Source organism: Pseudoliparis swirei, chromosome 17, assembly GCF_029220125.1.
Source record: "Pseudoliparis swirei isolate HS2019 ecotype Mariana Trench chromosome 17, NWPU_hadal_v1, whole genome shotgun sequence".
In the NCBI taxonomy this organism is placed as follows: Eukaryota; Metazoa; Chordata; class Actinopteri; order Perciformes; family Liparidae; genus Pseudoliparis; species Pseudoliparis swirei.
The window spans coordinates 19,784,066-19,804,117 of record NC_079404.1 but is presented as its reverse complement, the minus strand read 5'-3'; the positions used below and the strand labels follow the sequence as shown (position 1 = coordinate 19,804,117).

Here is a 20,052-nt window from a genome sequence, read left to right as displayed (position 1 = left end):
TCAATCCCAAAATCTAATCAAATGCTCCCCGGATAATAACCCATCATCCCACCAAATTTCATGCGATTCGGTTTAATACTTTTTTACTTATGCGAATAACACTCATACAAATAAATAAATACACGGCGATCAAAACATTAACTTCCGCATTTTCAATGCGAAGGTAACAACAAGGTTACACACCAGTCACCTACAAGCCAGCGGTTTCTATTCGCTGTTTCACTGCACCTTTCTTTAGGCCGGGTTCAGATAAACAGACATGGTGACAAATCTAAAAGCAATCATTCACATGCTGGTGAAAAGTTAGCTGTCACTCTCATGTTTGATTGTTAAATATAAATGCAAACTCTGCCTGTCACGACGGGATTAGGGTGGACCCAAATGCACGACTCAGGAGACAGATAATTCAAATAAAGATTCTTTACTGAAAGCGTCGTCAAGATTGGAACAGACAGAATAATCAAACTATGGAACGCTGGAGGGCTCGGTCTGAAAAACACAAGACAATCTGGCAGAGGACAAGTGGAAGTGAGGGAGCTAAATAGTGAGGGACTAATGAGGGGATGGGCTGCAGGTGAGAAGGGCGTGAGGACCAGGTGAAGGGAATGAGGGACTAACGAGGGGATCAGAGGCAGGTGAGAAGGGCGTGAGGACCAGGTGAAGGGAATGAGGGACTAACGAGGTGATCAGAGGCAGGTGAGGGGAGTTGGACTGACGAGATGGGAAGCAGGATTTGGAATGACATCATAGTTAGTGACCGGATGAAAACAAAAACTACAAAAAGGAAGGTGTGGAGCTAAACTGTTACACTGCCTACCAGTTTCCTCTAAAGTTTAATAATTATGTTAAATACAGTTTATTCAATCCAAATAAATAAAAATAAAAGACCTTTTCCTTTCTCTTGTGCATGTGTGCAGTGAGAAACCCTCCCGAAATGCACATCCTGTCTGGAAAGAGCTCTAGAGCACACATTTGTAGAAAGAGTTTTCACACTTCCTGTCTGTTTGAGTATTGATCCGATGTAAATGTCCCCTCTTTTTCCCGTGAGGACTTTGTAGTCGTAGCTTGTGTTGAGCTTATAGCACACACTAATCGCATTTTGCCTCCTGCCATCTTTAATTAGTTGGCTGAGGAGTTTGTGGATGAAGCGGAGCGGCCTTGGGGAAAGTTGCCCAGTCTTGAAGGACAATACAACATTTTTTTTTTAAAAGAGTGAGAGAGCAATCTAAGGCGTTGCTTTGCGAAAGATTAGAGTGGTAGTTGTTGGACCGGTGGAAACAGAGCCAAGCATCAGCGCCAAGTTAGTTTAAAGTCTCTCATAGTTAGTGTTTTCCTCTTTAAGTCCCACCCTATCTTGGGTTTACTTCATCTCTTAGCCTTCCTCGTTCCCTAAAAGTGAATGAGTTTTCCAGACCTGGAGATCTCGGGGCAAGACAGGTGTTAAGCCAGTTAATTTGACCAAACAATTGTTTTAGTTGATCTCGCCATAAAAAACATCAAATATTATCCTTCTGACTTGTAATTAGGTGTCTGTATTACGTGATGTATCTTGAATCGGCGTGTTTATTAAAAGGTTTAATACATCCACTGAAAGCTTTAGTTAGTGTGCAGCTCTAAAAAGTCTGTTTTTAAGGAATTGCAAGCCAAACTAATGTACATGTTACAATTTGTTGAATACATTTTCCCTTTCAATGAAATGGATGAAAACATTAATGCAATAATGCATTATGTCACATTGTTCACTCCTCTAGACCTATTCTTAAGGGCCTGCCGCAGTAGAGAGGGCGGTGAGGGTGTTGTCACTGCACTTAGCCGATATGTAGTCCACTGTGTCTCTCGCCTATAGGTTTATTTCTCATTCATGCGGGGGAACATCTCCCAATATAACTGCTTTTAACCGTGCATGCACTGAGTAAGTCACCTGTTTCAGGAGCAAGGTAGTAGAAAAATGATTTTAATGTTTCCTTTCTGAGGACTGAACAGAGAGCGAGATCCTCCAGCTGAGAGCACAGATGTGGTGCGTTTGCAGGCTTCACAAAGTTCTTAGGCTGTAGCTCTTTTTATTTTAAATTAGTCCCTGCGGTATACTCAGTGTGGTGTCAGTGGAGTGAACTCTCGCCGGGCGCATCGCTGCATCCCACTGCTCCTTAATAACTAAGGATGGGTTAAAATGCAGAGAATACATTTCGTTGCCTGTGTACCTGTCCTCTGTGCAATGACAATAGATTGAATCCAAGTAGCTCCTTTGTGAAATTAATCCACATTTTGGACTGTTTCTTCCTCGCCACCATGAATCCTTTTCATTGCAAATTTCCAGCAGAGTTTGACATGACATCATAATAAATGAGTTTTTGCCACGCGAAACTGTCAGAAAAACATGCCGGCATCGATAAAAGGGATTGGTAATGTCATAGGCATATAATTCCAATATATCAGACCATTTTAACTCCACTGGAACCTCTTCTCAATTTCCATCCCCAGCTCTAAGGCCCGGGAATCATTTTGAGGGTTTCAAAATCACTTTTTAAACACAACCTCGCAACAAAAACTTCATATTAAAGCTTTAATATGAAATCCCTTTCAAAGTAGAAATCCTCCTCGCCATCAGCACAGAGAATGGGTTGTTTGTAGTGGACCCATGAGAAATAAGGACTGTTCTGCTCGAGAAGGCACAGTTTAGCAGCTATTTGATACTCTGTGGTGTTTATCTGATATGGTTAATGCCAGCAATATCTCTCACCATGCTATCACCCCCCACAGGTCATATACAATAAAGATTAGAGGGATTATTGAGATTGCTGCTGATACTGTTGCTCCATAGCTCAAGCCACTGGTCTGCATTATGTTATATTGGCATTATCATGTATGTTCCAGATCCCTTCAGATTACAGTATCTGTCTCTCTAAAATCACATGTGGTGCAATTTAACGTAATAATCACATATCGCCATGCATGTCAAATAAACTGTATGCAAAGCAGCCTCTGGCTGAACTCGGATAGGTCACATAATGTATGCTTCAGCACAATGTGACAAAGAGCTCAGTGAACAGGCAACTTACATTCATCAATTCAGAAGGTCAGGTGTGTTTACATACGCACACACACACACACACACACACACACCACATATGGTGTCTCTATTCACACATACACATAAGAGGAAGTGTGTTCCTCTTATGCAGCCACAGCCAAAGACAAGCGCAGGCTGCAGAGCATCATCCGCTCGGCCGAGAGGGTTATCGGCTGCAATCTGCCTTCCCTCCAGGTCCTGTTCACTTCCAGGTCACTGAAGCGGGCCAGAAAGATTGTCGCCGACCCCTCCCACCCTGGACACTCCCTGTTCGAGTCCCTCCCCTCGGGGAGGAGGCTGCGGTCCATCATGACCACGACCTCCCGCCACACCAATAGCTTTTTCCCGACGGCGGTCGGGCTCATCAATGGACCCCGGGACTGACTGACTGTCACCCCCAGGACTACCACCTCTTCTTCCACCTTCCTCTCTCCTCCTTCTTCCCGCTCCTTCCTCTTCCTCCTCCTCCCTCTTCCTCCCACTCCTCCTCCCTCCTTGCGTTGATTGTTGTTTGTCATGTCCAAATGTTGCACCTTCCACCAAAAAAAATTCCTCGTTTGTTTGTGAAAACATTCATTCTTTGGCAATAAACCTGTTTCTGATTCTTCTGATTCTGATTCTGTTCACAATAAATCCAGATGTGCCTTGAAAAACAAAGCAGAGAGGAAGTGCACCATGACATCACTGATGGAGGGGAAGTTTTGTATGTACTGGGTCTGCATTGAACTTGACAACAACGTGGCAGCAGCACAATTAATCAACAGAAGCTGGAGGATTTGTTCCCCCCCCCCCCAATAGAAATACAGGGACATACTGTTGCTGCATATGTTCAGAATCTGCAAAGAAACAGATAAATGGATATTTAAAGTGAAGAAGATGTTTTGCTTGGATCAGGAAATTTACAAGAAAACATTTATGGTTAATATTTGTAATATAGGTTTTTATATGGTTACGGTGTCACGGGAGTATTAGGGTGAACTCGGGAGACAGAACTGCAAATAATGACCCTATATTCATAGTAACATCAGGAACAGAACAGATAGAAATATATAAACACAATGTGGAACCCTCGAGGGCTTGGTCTGAAAAACACAAAACAATCTGGCAAAGGACAAATGCAAGTGAGGGGACCTACGTAGAGAGGGACTAACGAGGGAATGGGCAACAGGTGAGACGGGCATGAGGACCAGGTGAAGGTAATGAGGGACTAACGAGCTGTGAAGTTCCAATATCTGCAGTTTTGGTCACCTTTTTACTGGTTTTGATTGAATTTGAATCACCCATTAATTGCTGAGGTCTGGGAAGACACAGACGTTACTTAAACTAAGACCCCGTTTACACGATGGGAAAACGCATATATGTTCATGCGTTTTGGCCTTTCATTTACACAAAAACTGAGGTTTTATCACAGAGAACGATCATTTCTAAAAACTCCGGCCAAAGTGGAGATTTCTGAAAACTCTGTTTTTGTGTTTGCGTGTGAACTAGGTCAAACGGAGTTTTAGGTTGTCAAACGTCACAGTATGCGACTAAAAATGCTTCACGTCATGTGAGCGTCCTATGTTTACAGTTAGTTTGGCCGCTCCTACGACCAGTGTCGACTGCATTCCGGTACTTTCCTCTGACTGCCTTCATTTTCGTTGTCAGGTGCGCCCGAGTTATTTCCTCCTTGACATGAGGATACTCCTCGGAGGTCTCGGACGGGTACTGTTATAAGAACAATGCCAACATATCCCTATATTTAGTTTGGCATGATTCCTAATCCACATTATCGAGTGCTTTATTTGCCTTATAATCTAAGGCGACTCGAAGCAGCAGCTCCACTTCGCTGTCTGTCCATACAAATGAACCTCGCGCCATATTTACTCTCTAAAGGAAAAGGAAGTTGATCGTGTTTTTCGTAGTTGTTGTTGGTTTTGAGAATTCTGATTGGTTTGCATGTCTTCATCCTTCTCGTTACACTGCCGACTACAGGTTTGGCATAGTTATGATGGCGCCCGGGCGTGTTATGCGGGTTCATATAAACAGAAACTTTTTTGAAAACAACCTTGTGTGTACGACGTTATTTTTGAAAACGGAGGGGCAGAAATATTCGTTTCTGTAAATACCCGGCTATGTGTAAATGTGGCCTAAGTCAGACCATAAAAAACACACAAGCAGGCAAATAATGAGACGACTTTATTTGGAGGTACATCTGAAAGTAAGCAGAGTTGCAATGTAATATTCCCAAAATGGACTGAAATGTGTGTGAATGCACCGCCAGGCCCAGTACCAATCAGAATCCAGTCTGTAAACTGTGATTGATGTCAACAACAAACAGTTTGATTTGAATCTCGGTGTTCATCGTTGACTTTATTTCTTTCTTCGTTTGCTTTTATTTGATTCCCTCACTGCTGGTGCGTCTTGTCTTAATTTGGTGATTGCTAAGTTTGATGTTATCACCAGTAAGCATGACGGCCAAACCTTTGAAAAATAAGAGCCACGTTGGAATTCTCCTTCACGGTTACTTCACATCTTCAAGATATAGTGTGCAGCACACACACTCTTTAAGGTCATTGACCATGTTTTGTAATCCTTTTATAGACCTTCTTGAGGAGCCACCAGCTTTATGACTTATGTATCCTGGGGTCAGCGGGTAAATCAATGCGGTGCAGTATTGAATATTGCCTAAAGCTAGAAACCCAAAAGCAGAGCTCTGATTAGCTGAAAAGCACTTTGTTGTTTTACCAGCCGGAGCTCGTCCAATAATTGACATCTCTCGCTCAATACCCAGCAGTCATGACGACTCCCGTTACACAGCATCAGTATCAGTGACAGATTGCTCACCCTGATCCCTCTGGTTCAATGATACATCAGTGCCAAGTAAACGTTTCCATCCCCGCCATGTTTGCAAGGTAATGGAGTGAAGAATGACAGATTGCATGCTATTATCTTATTGGAGAATCAGCGCAGCATCCATGAAAGTGAAAGAGTGGGTTTAATGACGTGAGACATTTGTTAAGAGGAGGGGAAGAATAGCTCGTGCGTTCTGAGACCGGAGAGCCGATGTTCTGGGATGTGTGCAGTCGAGGGAGCAACGGCGTGTTCTCTAAAAGCAGTTGTCTTGTGAAGCACAAGTGCTCCGACAGCTTTCAGTTTAAACGTGTGTGTGTGTGTGTGTGTTTGTGCCAACTTTTAAGATTTCAAAAAAGAATGCCATGGGTATGGAGGGCTGGAGATGATTCATGGTTATTTCTTCTTCTTTTTTTTTTAGCTGGAAGAAAGAAATGAAAGACTGAGACAAAAGATTTAAGAAAAGGGCTGAAAAATGAAAGACAAAACACATATTTAATATGTTTCTTTATGCTTGGCTCCTTATTGCATATTTCCCCTGGAGACAAAAAAAGTATGGCTGAACAATGAGGCTGCCCAGGGGAGCCACCATAGATACATTGGGAAGATAGAAACCCTCTGACATTAACATTTATGCATTTGTTTACTCTTTTTCAATGAATAATAATCGGCCACCTCCCTTGAAGATCCATGGTCACTCATTAGTTCCGGTGTGCACGTTGTTATGAATGAGAATATTGAAGCAGCAAAACAAACAAAAACGGTTCATATCAGTCCCGGGCAGGCATTCAAAAACTCTTGAAATTCTCTCGAACTTTGAAGGAAGATTTGATGCCACTTCACACACTTGTTATTCATATCTCAGCTTCAACATGCAGGTGAACATTACAGAAGTTAAAATGGACATTTGTATTCTGTTTGGCAAGCATGCAATTAAGCCTCCCTGGCAGTAAACACTGTCTTTCAGAGCATTTTTAAAAAGCTTTGCTGCTACCTCATTTTTGTAACAGCACAGTAACTGATGATTATGAAAAGTATTTTTCCAGAAAGCAGTGGTGTTATATTGGGAACTTCAATTACACATTGCATTTTCCCTGAAGGAAAATAATATGCAAGTATGCTGATATAAATATTTTTATTTCACAATAAACCCAGTATCCCCCTAGGAAGAAAAAAAATATTACATTCAAAATGAAAATTATTAAATTAAAATATATGAGTAAAAAATAAATAAAATATGGTTTAATATTGTTTGCCTGTCACTCCGTTCAACACAATTGTTCATAGTAAAAAGGGGTGGTTGTTTTAGCAATTACAGCGTACCATCTCTTTTAGGAGTTATCAGTTAAACCTCTCAAATTAATTGATATTTATATATAAAATACATTAAATACTCTCGCAAAGAGGACATTGAGGTTGGATTTTGACTCTTCTTTTAGTAATTAGTGTTTTAATGATAGTCAGTGCAAGATCTCCTGAGATGAACGGCTTGCCTCGTTACTCCAGTAGATTGATGAAGCATGTGTTCAGCGCTATCCACAGCAGATTATTCTCACATCTCACCACATAAAGAGTTTTTGTATATTGCATGTTTAATGCTGGCATTTTGAGTTTGTACCGTCGCCATCAAGGTGCCCAGAAATATTCTTTGCTTCTTTGTTAGGCTGCTTAATAATTCATACTCTCTTTTAGCCACATTTGGCATTCATAAAAGTTCTTATATGTTTATCTGTGAAAAGCTTGGAGCATTAATTACCACCAACTGCCTCAGAGCGAGCTGCTAGTTTAGGACAGGTTGAGCCCGCAGCGGACCACAGGCGATTGGCCTGGATTCATGTGCAGGGTTCACTCTTCCTCTACTGATGAGAGCATGTTTCCCTCCCGACTGACGTGCCAAGCTATTCCCTTGAAAGGGTGCACTGGTAATATGACATCATGCTCCGTCTGCAGTTACGAGAAAAATATGATTAGTGCAGGAATAATGTTATGGTGTTGAATATTCCAAACGGGAAGGCCAACGGCTATGAAAACGTTCATTCTCTAACGGCTCAGCTGCACGTCACTGCTGTCGGCGGTTGCCATTTAGTTAGCAAATAAATAATTACGTGAACGTGGCTTCAGTATAATTACCTTCGCATTGAAAATGCGGAAGGTTATGTTTTGATCGCCGTGTGTTTATTTATTTGTATGCGTGTTACTCGCATAACTCAAAAAGTATTAAACCGAATCGCATGAAATTTGGTGGGATGATTGGTTATTATCCGGGGACCATTTGATTAGATTTTGGGATCGATCGGGTTAAAGGTCAAGGTCAAGGTCATGAAACGGTCAAAATCTTCTTTTTACCATAGCACGGTCAATTTTTATCCAATTGGCATGCAACTAATGTCAAAATGTTCATAATTCAATGCCCAATCTTGTGATATGCGAAGGTATGTACTCTACCGAGTGCCCATTCTAGTTTGCAATGTTTCGCCTCCACCAGGCGTGTGCTTTCATGAGACGTGTATGAGAAGGTGTGTACCAAATTCGGTTATCAATTCTTAAGTTCTATTTATGACTCTTTGGTAGTAGAAGAGCAACGGGTGGTAAAAGGAACCATATCTGGAAGCATAAAAGACAAGGTTGCCATCGCCGTGCTATAAAAGAAAAAAAATGTACCCTTTTCGAGATTTAAAGAAGATATGAGAGAGGGAAACAATATCTGACAATTCATCAACAATCTCACGCGATGGACATACATTTTTGTCTTACTGCATTCATTTTATAAGGTCATACAGCCACCTCTCGCTGTGTGCTGTAAAGTGAGTGATACGTTCCAATAAAGGTGCCTGCAGTACATCAGTGTATGTACTTCTGCTGTTGGAGGGACGCTGTGCATTCTCCAACAGCCGCTGATCAGAATCCACCTTTCAGAAGCCTCCGATTCCCCAAGGAGAAACAGTACATGTCCTCACATGTCCTCTTGTTACTTTCGGTCAACACCCATACATTATCCTCCAGGAGTCCTATCATCCTCACAGATAACGGGTCAAGCAGGCATAACTGAGATTATATGCTCAGTGATGTAGCTCAAATGAGAAAATGTCATTTGAATTTGTTATCAAGCCTGTTTTTTCTTCTTTTCACAAATGCCTTTGATTTTGTGTTTAAAAAAAAGACCCCCCCCCTCTTCCCAATGGTATCGCTATACCACGGTTCCTTAGTGCAGAGGGCCTTGTTTCGCCCTCTGCAGTTTGTTTTACTGATGCGATGACTTCACTCGCCTTGGGCTCAACTTCACACACACAGCTGCTGCTGAGTCTGAAGTGAAGGACACAAAGAAAGAACCTTGTTTGAATGCCGGTACCCTCTTAGGAAAGGACTGATGAAAAGGAAACTTTTGATTCGGATTTTCTATTGAAAATCAAACTGAAGTGGACTTAAGGTGTAACGCTCATCGCTGTGGCTTGTAAGAGGTGGACCTGAGTATAATTACCGTCGCATTGAAAATGCGGAAGGTTATGTTTTGATCGTGGTGTATTTATGTATTTATTTATTTATTTGTATGCGTGTTATTCGCATAACAAAAAAAGTATTAAACCGAATCGCATGACATTTGGTGGGATGATTGGTTATTATCCGGGGAGCATTTGATTAGATTTTGGGATCGATCGGGTCAAAGGTCAAGGTCATGAAAAGGTCAACATCTTCTTGAATCGCATGAAATTTGGTGGGATGATTCGTTATTATCCGGGGACCATTTGATTAGATTTTGGGATCAATCGGGTCAAAGGTCAAGGTCATGGAAAGGTCAAAATCTTCTTTTTTACCATAGCTCGGTCAATTTTTATCCAATTGGCATGCAACTAATGCCAAAATGTTCATAATTCAATGCCCAATCTTGTGATATGCGAAGGTATGCGCTCTACCGAGTGCCCATTCTAGTTATGTATGCTTTCAGCTATAAAAACTACACCATAGAAATAACTATTGTTTCTTTCTCCGCGATCGGTCTCCTGTCTTGGAACACACGTCATCTGGTCCTTTGTGAACTCTCAGCAGAAGAGGGAGCGAACTTCTCTCTCAGGGATTTCTCAGAGCGGAGAGAGATCTTGACTCATTTAGGCGCTGTCTTTGCTTTGGCAGGTCAATATTTAAATAGGCTTGGCAGATCAGCGTGTTTGTTTGGTATCGGTCTGCTGCCTGCAGGAGCGTTTATATTGGACTTTTGCTTTGTCTGCTCTCTCATGAATGTGACTGTCGTGGAGGGACTCAGACACTCGGCCAGTTGGTCTGGCCAATTCCACTCAGGTCTAGACCGAAGAAGTAAAATATATGATTCTATGATTCTGTTTCATGCAGACATTCATGGGCCCCAGTGGATGTATACTGATGTCGTTGGTGGACCACTGGCATTATTTGCATTCACGCTTCCCCCGCAGATGACCAGCTTCACCAGTATAAATATCTCCACATCTGCTTCGTGGATTGTCTCGACATGCGGTGCAGACACTCATTGTCACATCTGCCTCCACTTTTTCTGTGTTTTTTAAGTGTGAACTGGCTCCAAAACTGTTTTATGGATTGCACAGTATTTTGTAAACACATTCTTGTCACCCAAAGGATGACTTGCAATAACTTTTATGTTTTGCTGATGTTTAATATTCATCATGAGGTGAATTACTTTCTTCTTTTGCCAATACCTGACAAAGCGAATGACGTTCTTATTCGCCTCAACTGTGATTTGAAATGATTAGCAGGTTATTTGAAGGCGTTAGAACGTAAACGTGCTAAACATTAACATTATTACATTACATTGCATGTCATTTAGCAGACGCTTTTATCCAAAGCGACTTACAATAAGTGCATTCAACCAAGAGTACAAACTAAGAACAACAAGAATACAGAAAGTAACATTTCCTCAACATAGTCGAACTACAAAAGTACCATAATAAGCCACTGAAGTGCTAATCTGTGTTTTAATCCAGATAGTCGGAAAATATGTGTTTTTAGTTTCTGGCGGAAGATGTAGAGACTTTCTGCTGTCCAGATGTCAGTGGGAAGCTCATTCCACCAACATCTGCATTGTCACAGACGTCATTGCTTGACATATAATAACAGTAAACTTCACTGGGAAAACTATAGTTCAACACAGATAAAGGACTCAAAAATACTGGGAAGCATGTTCCCAGATAGATATTAGAGTAAACCATAAAATTGACATCTGCAACAAACAAAAATATTCTATTTTTATGACTTACTGTATTTTCACAAGCCACAGTTATGTGGTGGTTACCAAGAGAAGCACAGATGCACATTAGTTATCTTTGGCAGCCCGAGAAGTCGAGTGAATGAAGGCACTCCTCTAATTCTGGAGTTCAGGGGATTTTGGTGTTTAGCGCCCTCCACTCCTCCTCGTTCTCTCTCACTTTGCTGTCTTTGTACACTCCAGTGAACCCGCTACAGCCGAGCCTAAGCTGATAGGACACTGAGCTGTATGTAAATCAATTTGGAACGCCAGCCGTATGTGGAAATAGAATTAAACTTGTCGACCACACCTCTTTTAGTTCCTCCTCTTTCTTTATCTCGCTTCCCTTCCGTAGTAGTGTGCTCTTTTCTCAAGTTGGGCATACGGTACCGTAAGCAGCTGCTATAGGAAGGCTGTGGGTTAGGCTCGTGGGGGGGGGGGGGGGAAGGGATTAAAAGAAATCACCGAAGTAAGCAGCCTTCAAAGGGAGCAGAGAGACGGCGAGAGAAGACACGTTTCTCTCACATGGTGTCGTGCTCAAGGGGCTTTGTGTAATGGTGAATTATTACATGAGGCATGGAGTCACACATGTAAATGAGACTCGGCGCTTTACGTTGGCACGCAACATTGTGGACTTTGAAAGAAAAAGACGATACAGGAAAGGTTTGGTTTGATTCAGTTCTTTTCAAATAAAAGTCATCCAGACACATGGTTGGTTCTGTAACAGTTTAGCTCCACGCCTTCCTTTTTTGTAGTAGTTGTTTTCATCCGGTCACTAACTATCATGTCATTCCAGATCCTGCTTCCCATCTCGTCAATCCAACTCCCCTCACCTGCCTCTGATCACCTCGTTAGTCCCTCATTCCCTTCACCTGGTCCTCACGCCCTTCTCACCTGCAGCCCATCCCCTCATTAGTCCCTCACTATTTAGCTGCCTCACTTCCACTTGTCCTCTGCCAGATTGTCTTGTGTTTTTCCGACCGAGCCCGCGAGCGTTCCATAGTTTGATTATTCTGTCTGTTCCGATCTTTCTGACGCTTTCAGTAAAGAATCTTTATTTGAATTCTCTGTCTCCTGAGTCGTGCATTTGGGTCCACCCTAATCCCGTCGTGACAGGTTCAGGAACAACAACAGACTGTTTGTTTGTGCTGTGTTCTCGTCTGCGTTGTGATGTTCATATCCGCCGCAGCTCCTCATCGATTGTTGTGTCAGATGTACCGTATGGCAGAAATCCACTTGAGCCAAGAGACGGAAGGGAACAGGAACATTATAGTTCATCTGATACATTAACGGAAATAGAACATCTAATTGTGAGTGTGTGGACATTAAGGCTCCAAAGAAACATTTCCAATTCTATTTGTCTGGCTGCAGGAATTTATCAATAACTAATACCCTAAAATAATTTCTAGAAAAATCCAATAAATTCTGAAGAGCAGTTTAAAATAAGAAAAGGCTAATTTTTTTAAAGACAAATAGTGTTTTCCTTCTCCCAGAGGCTCCATTAAAGAGCCGCTCATCCATCATAATTAACCTGGGCAAACTATTAGCGGATCATTAATTAGATGTTGGACTGTGTAATGAATTGCAATACACATGTCTCAGCATTGAATCCATGGTTACTGACTTAAGCTATGATGGGAAATATATTCTTTTGAAACTTATCTATATAGATATCGGGACTAATGTTTTTTTTGAAAGGAGGGCAAATTAAATATGCTGTAATACAGGATGTGTTTGCAATAAAGATGGGATTTGTGTCATTAAAGCAGTAATCCCCAGCAAATGCCCACATGCTGTACTTTAATATATATATATATCAGACCAATTCTCTTACGTCATTCTCCTTCTGAATTACATTTAATTAGCTGCATGTTCTTCTTGACAAACAAAGGGATGGAAGTGGGTAGTTGTTGCTCTGAAAGGTATAATCACATGAAAGTATTCTGGTATTCAGAGAAGCGGCGCCCTCGCTTTCCGCCTCCGTTGGGGTTTAACGGTTAAACATGACCGACGCGTCTCAGGTGCAGATGACATTCTCTGTCGGCTCTCAATGAAAATGTCAAATCTTGTTTAGCATACACTCGGGAGGAAGTAAAAACCAAGGCCCGTTTTTAAAAAAGGTTGCAGTCAGTCTAGCCGCTCAGATGTATTTCTCTTTAGTGGGACAGTAAAAAGGCAAAGAGGGAAATAGTAGTGCTGGAAAGAAATATGAACCAAGGGCGTTGGGGTCATTCCCAGCTGTGTAAGATACACAACGCCACATCACAGAGCATGGCAAAGGAAACTCTTCTCAAACACGCCGTAAATACTCGAGGCTTCATATACTGCGTGTTCTTGCCAAGGAGTTGATTACATGCAGATTCCATCGTGTAAATCCTGCAGCTTTAATTCAGCGTGTGTCGCGGTACCAGGGTCCATCCAAGCTGAGTCTCCCAAACATGCCCTCAAAGGACAACGCGTGAGCTTTTTCTGGGAATTACGACTCGAATGACACAAAGCCCATCTTTACTGCCAACACATCCCGAATTAGAGCAGATTGAATCTGCCCTCCTTTCAGTAAAAACATCACCGTTTTGTTGCCTTCGCATTGAAAATGCGGACGGTTATGTTTTGATCGCCGTGTATTTATTTATTTATTTGTATGCGTGTTACTCACATAATTCAAAAAGTATTAAACCGAATCGCATGAAATTTGCTGGGATGATTGGTTATTATCCGGGGACCATTTGATTAGATTTTGGGATCGATAGGGTCAAAGGTCAAGGTCATGAAAAGGTCAACATCTTCTTGAATCGCATGAAATTTGGTGGGATGGTTGGTTATTATTAGATTTTGGGATCGATCGGGTTAAAGGTCAAGGTCATGAAAATGTCAAAATCTTCTTTTTACCATAGCGCGGTCAATTTCCATCCAATTGGCATGCAACTAATGCCAAAATGTTCATAATTCAATGCCCAATCTTGTGATATGCGAAGGTATGCACTCTGCCGAGTGCCCGTTCTAGTTCTATTTTGAAGTGGCTGTTTACGAGTGCCACTTTTTGAACACTGCTTTTGGGAAAAGACACATATTTGGGGATTTTTCATTACACATGCTACCCTTTGATGCGTTATCCATTTTTAATGAGACTTACTCTTTAAAGTGATTATTGGCCACCAGCTTATCAGCTTGGTTTAAGAGCTTGGTAATGGCTTGATAAGTCATATTCAAGCGATAATAAGTATTGAATGTCGTTAAATATGGTCGGGCTCAGTCCGCAGAGGATTCATCATTCTTCAAACGGGTCATAAAAAATTGAGTTTGAATGTAGAGATAAGATATTAAAAGGTCCTGACGTATGTAAAACGTACAATATTGGCTTAATATACTCTTATCTAATTCTGGCTTTTGTTCCTCGCTGTGTGGGATGTCGGACCACTGTGGGATATAATTGATTTCCACTGTGATTTGGACAAACACGACTTTCCAGTTATTAAATCATCTCCATCTCCTCTTGTGTCTTCATGCATCTCGTGTTTTATGCAGATAAATTAAGGCGATTTGTGATATTGTTCTGAAAGGTGTTGTCTGCTTGTTTTATTGTATTATATTCGTGCATGATAGTGTTTAAAACTATCTATATATATATATAAATATGTGTTGTGCATTTTTCACTCGCTGTTAACTTCTCACCTGCTACTCCCTCTCTCTCTTTCTTCTACGTACACACAGTCATGCAACTTGAGATCATTCTTCCTGATTCTGTCAGTGTGATTATGCAGCTGCAAAAAGATGGGTGTTCCTGCTGCTCCTTTGCCAATGCTCGGGGTGGGGCTCACTGCTCCATCTGCTCACGGCCCTTGGAGGAAAACCATCACACACACACACAGACTCAGTTAATATTATGTCCACACACACACACTCGTGTGCACCGAAACCCACGTGCACAACATAATTACCTCAGCAGGGATGCCGGGGGATTCAAGGACACGTACAAATCACCTCATAAAATTCACAGAAAATCAAGTCTCTCCCGGCCTCAGAATGCTCAGCATTTCATCCACTTCATCCCCCAAACATCCTTCCTTAATTTAGCCATGACATTGAGAGGTCAACTAAGGGTCGACTTGAGTTAGTTGTCTTAAAACACAGACTTTGTTCACTTCGGATTCACTGTGTTGAATAAATACCTCTCTCTCTCTCTCTCTCTCCTTAGGGGCCTTTTTGCAAGCCATTACACTGAGACACATTACCGGGAGGATGGCAGTGCTGTCACCGGTGCTCACAACTTCACGGTACAGTGACACTTCAGTGCTTTTGACTTTTATGGCGCCGTGAGAACTGACCCTTTGAAAAGTGTTCACAATGAAAGACGTATTTGTCGAGAATCAGTATTATCGATCGTGATCTATGCTGAATATAATGCCGGATTGAAAATAGATAAATTTGTTTTGCTTGTTCCTCTGCACCCATGTGTGTATTTGAAAAGCCTCCGTTGCTGCAGGACATCTATCCTGTGGCCTGCTTCATGATGAGCTGTGTTTTATATGCTGGCTGGTTTTCAGCCAACATTGCCATCAGGATTTTGTTAGGGAATCCCCTTTTTAGCAGCTGATCTATTTCCGAGTACTCTTGAAAATGAAGAAAAGATTGATGTTTATTTTGAGTACTTATCAAAGCCACTCACTGTGTCAAACACCTGTGATTTATCTTTTGCGGTTTAATTCAATCACTGTTTAATTGAACGGTGGTTTAGGTTATCATGTTTGGCAACTCGGCAATGGCTGACGGGTCTATTTCCAGCAAAGTTACACAAACAGGGTTTTCCATTCTCTCTCACATTTAATCTTGAGCAGCGAGGATGTCACAGGCATTGCATCGGGCTGACAAATAGACATACTGTCTTGTCTTAAATACGCTTTATGCAGCTGGACACATCCAGTACTTGCTGTCACTGAACTGCTCTCATCCATGTGTTAATCAGGGTGCTGTGGAAGGATGCGTAGCGGGTAAATATACTCGGCTATTTAAAGAAGTATCTGATAAGACAGGAGAATAACAATATAATGACATTGTTGAATCCGAGTGAACACCTATAATAATGAACCGGAGCAAGAACTGTTCATTATTATTCCAACCGTCAGGCACTGAAGAGGAAATATAACCGGAAAGCTTGATTATAAGGCGTTAACGGAGATGTTTTTTATCTCTATTTTGCTTTTTGTAGGGAAGATTTCAGGAAATCTAAAAATGCCTTTTATAACTAAATATTTCCCCTTTGTAGCTACGTTAAAAATCACTGACAAATTGAGGATAACTGAAGAAGATAATCGCTTTCCCTGCCACATTTCTTGTATGAAAGGTGAACTAATCTAGGTCAAGCATCGCCTAAGCACAGAGCCTTTGTAGCTGCTCTATTTTTGTCCTCAATGTAATGAATCTTAATTCCATCACTGCCTGGCTCAGTAACTCGCTCTGTACTGCACAATAAATCTTACCTTAAATTATTTCCTCCAGCAGTACAATGTTTGAGATGAGAGATGGTGGGCGTAGTGACTCATGACAGTTGATTTCAGAGTGCTTCTGGTCAGTAAACGGAGGTGTGTAATGTGCTCGGACAACAGTGTTTTCACCGTCTAAGGAGCCTTAAATGTCCCCTCTTCCTAGACCACTCTGGCGGAATAATGAATGGAAAATAATTACCACTTCACTTTCCATCTGTCAGTTCTCCTGCTTCCCTTTTCAACTGTGTAGTTTGCATTCATTTGACAAAGGATAGGACGGAACTCTGTAACAAGCAGCTTTTGTTTTGTCTTTTTTTAAATATAGTACATGTTTTAATTATATTATCAAGTGGTTGAAGCTTTCTTTTTATTAAAATATTTTCATCTGCAGTATGTAACGGCTTTTTTTAAAAGGACATATTTTGAAAAACATCACTTTTTCATTGCTTGTCACATATATTTGATTACCTGGACCGCCTACCAATCCACAAAACTGTCAAATATGACATCCAAGTCATTTTCTGTGGTTCTGCTGGGATCAGGTAACATGTAATTAGACCAGCCATTCAGATGTGGCTCGCCATTAGAATATACCACCCATCTGAGTACCTCCGCCCAAAATTACATCGTGCATCGTCTTTTTCTAATGAGCCAATCGGAGCAGACTCGGCTTTTCCAAGAGGAGGCTTAAAGTGACAGGCGCCAAAATATAGTGTTTCACACAGCATGAATACAGGTATATTCAGACAGACCTTTTGAGAAAAAATAAGTGTTTTTGACCATTTAAAGCATATAAAGATGTTCTGTTGAAAACCCAAAATTGAAAGTATGAACATAAACACGAACACGATATTTCCCTTTTCAATAAACAATGTGCCTCTTATAGAATAACTGCTACTACCACGGGGAAGTGCAGGAGCACCCAGGCTCTGATGTCACCCTCAGCACCTGCACCGGCCTTCGGTAAGAAACATAACCGTCACTTTGTATTAAAGCAGCATCTCAGCGCTGCTATTTGCCACTGCAATGTTTATATTTACTTAAGTCACTCTGCACAGCAGCCCATTGCTCTTAAGCCCCTTCAGCCCGCTGTCAGTAAGTTGGTGTGTGACTCGTAGGAATGGGAGAAAATGTCACACCTCATTGTCTTTGTCCACAGAGACATCCAGTTAATATCGTTTTGGCAGTAATTGGCTTCTTGCTGTTGCTAATGACCAACCACAATGTCACCTCCTGCCTAATTAGACAGCAAGGAAACATTTATTTAAACGGAAAGTGTTGAGTTTGCCACTTTATCAATGCGATAGCTCAATAACAATTTAGGAATATTAATGATATGGAAAAGGAGATTGTATTTTTTTAATGACAAAGTACACATAAAGAAGGCTAATGTGTTATAATACGGGCATTAGGACATTATGAGTGATATTGCTTATTTGTGGTAATGGCCCTGTTGTCATAATAATAAAATAAAATGTTCTTATAGTTTTTCTTCAGTAAGAGTCGGAAAATAAAGTGCTACCTCAATTGGAAGATATTCCATTATCGTGAGCCAGTCCCATTGTGAGTTTGGGTGAATGGTTATGTTTTGAGGCTTTGTTTTCAGACCTGCTGTCTGTCTCCACAGAGGCTTCATTGCACTTGAAAACAAGACCTTTATCATTGAGCCGGTACCTGGACACGACAACGGTGCCCACTACATCTACCGGGTGGAAGAACTCGCACTGACCCCGGGAGCCTGCGGCCACGGCTTCAACATGTCCTCCGTTGCGCCTGAAAACCACATCAAAAGCCCCTTTCAATCCTTCCACACAAGGGTGAGATTAGTACGACGGAAATGTTGTATTCGAGCCTTTGGATGTCTCAGTCCAAATCTGTGAGTCACTTGATGAAAGATAAATGGGAGTTTGACCAAAGATCAGCAAAAAACTGGCAAGCGGACCAGTTTGGATAAGTTCCCGGTGGGTGTTGCCACATTTTATCTTCTCTTAAAGCTCAAAATTGAGGGACCATGCCGGTTTGGCCACGGATTTGCATGGAGCAGGTGCAGCATCCATCTGCCACTATTCCCTAGCATTAAAAACTCCATTTGTCAAGAAGTGAAACGTACCAACCCGCAGTACTTAATGACCCCTGAGTAATATCTGGACGTTGTAATATCACAAGAGCATCAGTTCTTGTTTGTTTTTGTTTGTATTTTTTATTCAGTCAATCAAATACAATACAATATTATCCTATAAAAAAAAATACAAAAGAGAGAGACTGAAAAGGTATAGGTAGAAGCAAAAAAATGCTTATAAATTCCTTTCCTAAATTGAAATCAAAATAAATCAGAAAATTAATATAAAATAAGGAAAAAATAAAACAACAAAAAAACAACAATAAACAAGATAAAAAACTAAATATATTTATATATACCACATACATCTTCCATATTCCATATTAATCCGTTTTTAATTCCATTTATAACTCTCAAGGATTTTTTTACAAATAATTCCCTTAAAAAACAAAAAGGAGTTCACCATTCTTACTTCTATTTCAACATTATTCCATAATTTGACTCCTACAACAGAAATACATCTTCTTTTAATCCCTTTTTTAGCCTTTTGTACCGTGAACTTGCAAACATCTCTCAAATCATATTTACACTCATTAGCAGACAGTTTATTTGTGCAAAAAGATCAATGAACATGGCTGTGTGCTCCGGCATGGTTTGTGTAATGTTGACTGTTTTTTAAATGCAAAAGGAAAACAAGATAAACATGCTGGTAGCTTGCCGATTTATTCACTTTCTTGCCGAGAGTTTAATTAGACAAACACCTTTCATATCTGAATGTTAAATATGAATCTAAAGCTAGCAGTAAAATTGTCTGTTTCCAAAACTCACAAAATCGTCTCACCAGCACATATAAAGCGCAACAATTAACATGTTAAATCTTGTTGTTCTTTTTAATCGGTACAAAAGCTGAAGTGTAAAAAGTTGTGGTTTATCTTAGATATTAATGTCAGGCCACATGAAGCGATAGTACATTGATTGTGTTACTCCAGTGCTTGAAATAGTACCCAAACATTAAAAACAAGTGGACAAAACTCCTTTTCTTTTGACCAAATCTCAAAATGTCTTAACATGCAGCATTTCTGTTTTGTTTTTTCCAGCATAAAAGGCATGCGGAGAAGACAACCAAGTATGTTGAGCTGATCATTGTTGCAGACAACAGAGAGGTAATGCCACGTTCCCCAATAGTGTTTAACCCTCCTGTTACCTTCACATTCACTAACATATGTTACCCTCGGGGTCAATTTGACCCCAGCAATTAAAACCTCCAGAAAATTATTAGAATTAATATTGTTTCCCAAGTTTAAGTGTGAGGTACTTTATGTTTGTTTGTTGACTTCCTAAATAGCCCTTTAAATATATAAAAAAGTTGATATTTCTT

At 40.9% G+C, this 20,052-nt stretch overlaps 1 protein-coding gene across 1 annotated transcript in view; it reads left to right on the top strand.

Moving 5' to 3' along the window:
* adam12b (ADAM metallopeptidase domain 12b) overlaps positions 1–20,052 on the top strand; it is a 95,391-nt gene that overhangs the window by 32,848 nt on the left and 42,491 nt on the right. Inside the window, exons 4-7 of the mRNA XM_056435407.1 lie at positions 15,328–15,406; positions 17,502–17,578; positions 18,243–18,432; positions 19,772–19,837. Coding sequence (XP_056291382.1) covers positions 15,328–15,406; positions 17,502–17,578; positions 18,243–18,432; positions 19,772–19,837 — 412 coding nt within the window. The remainder of the gene's footprint in view (positions 1–15,327; positions 15,407–17,501; positions 17,579–18,242; positions 18,433–19,771; positions 19,838–20,052) is intronic.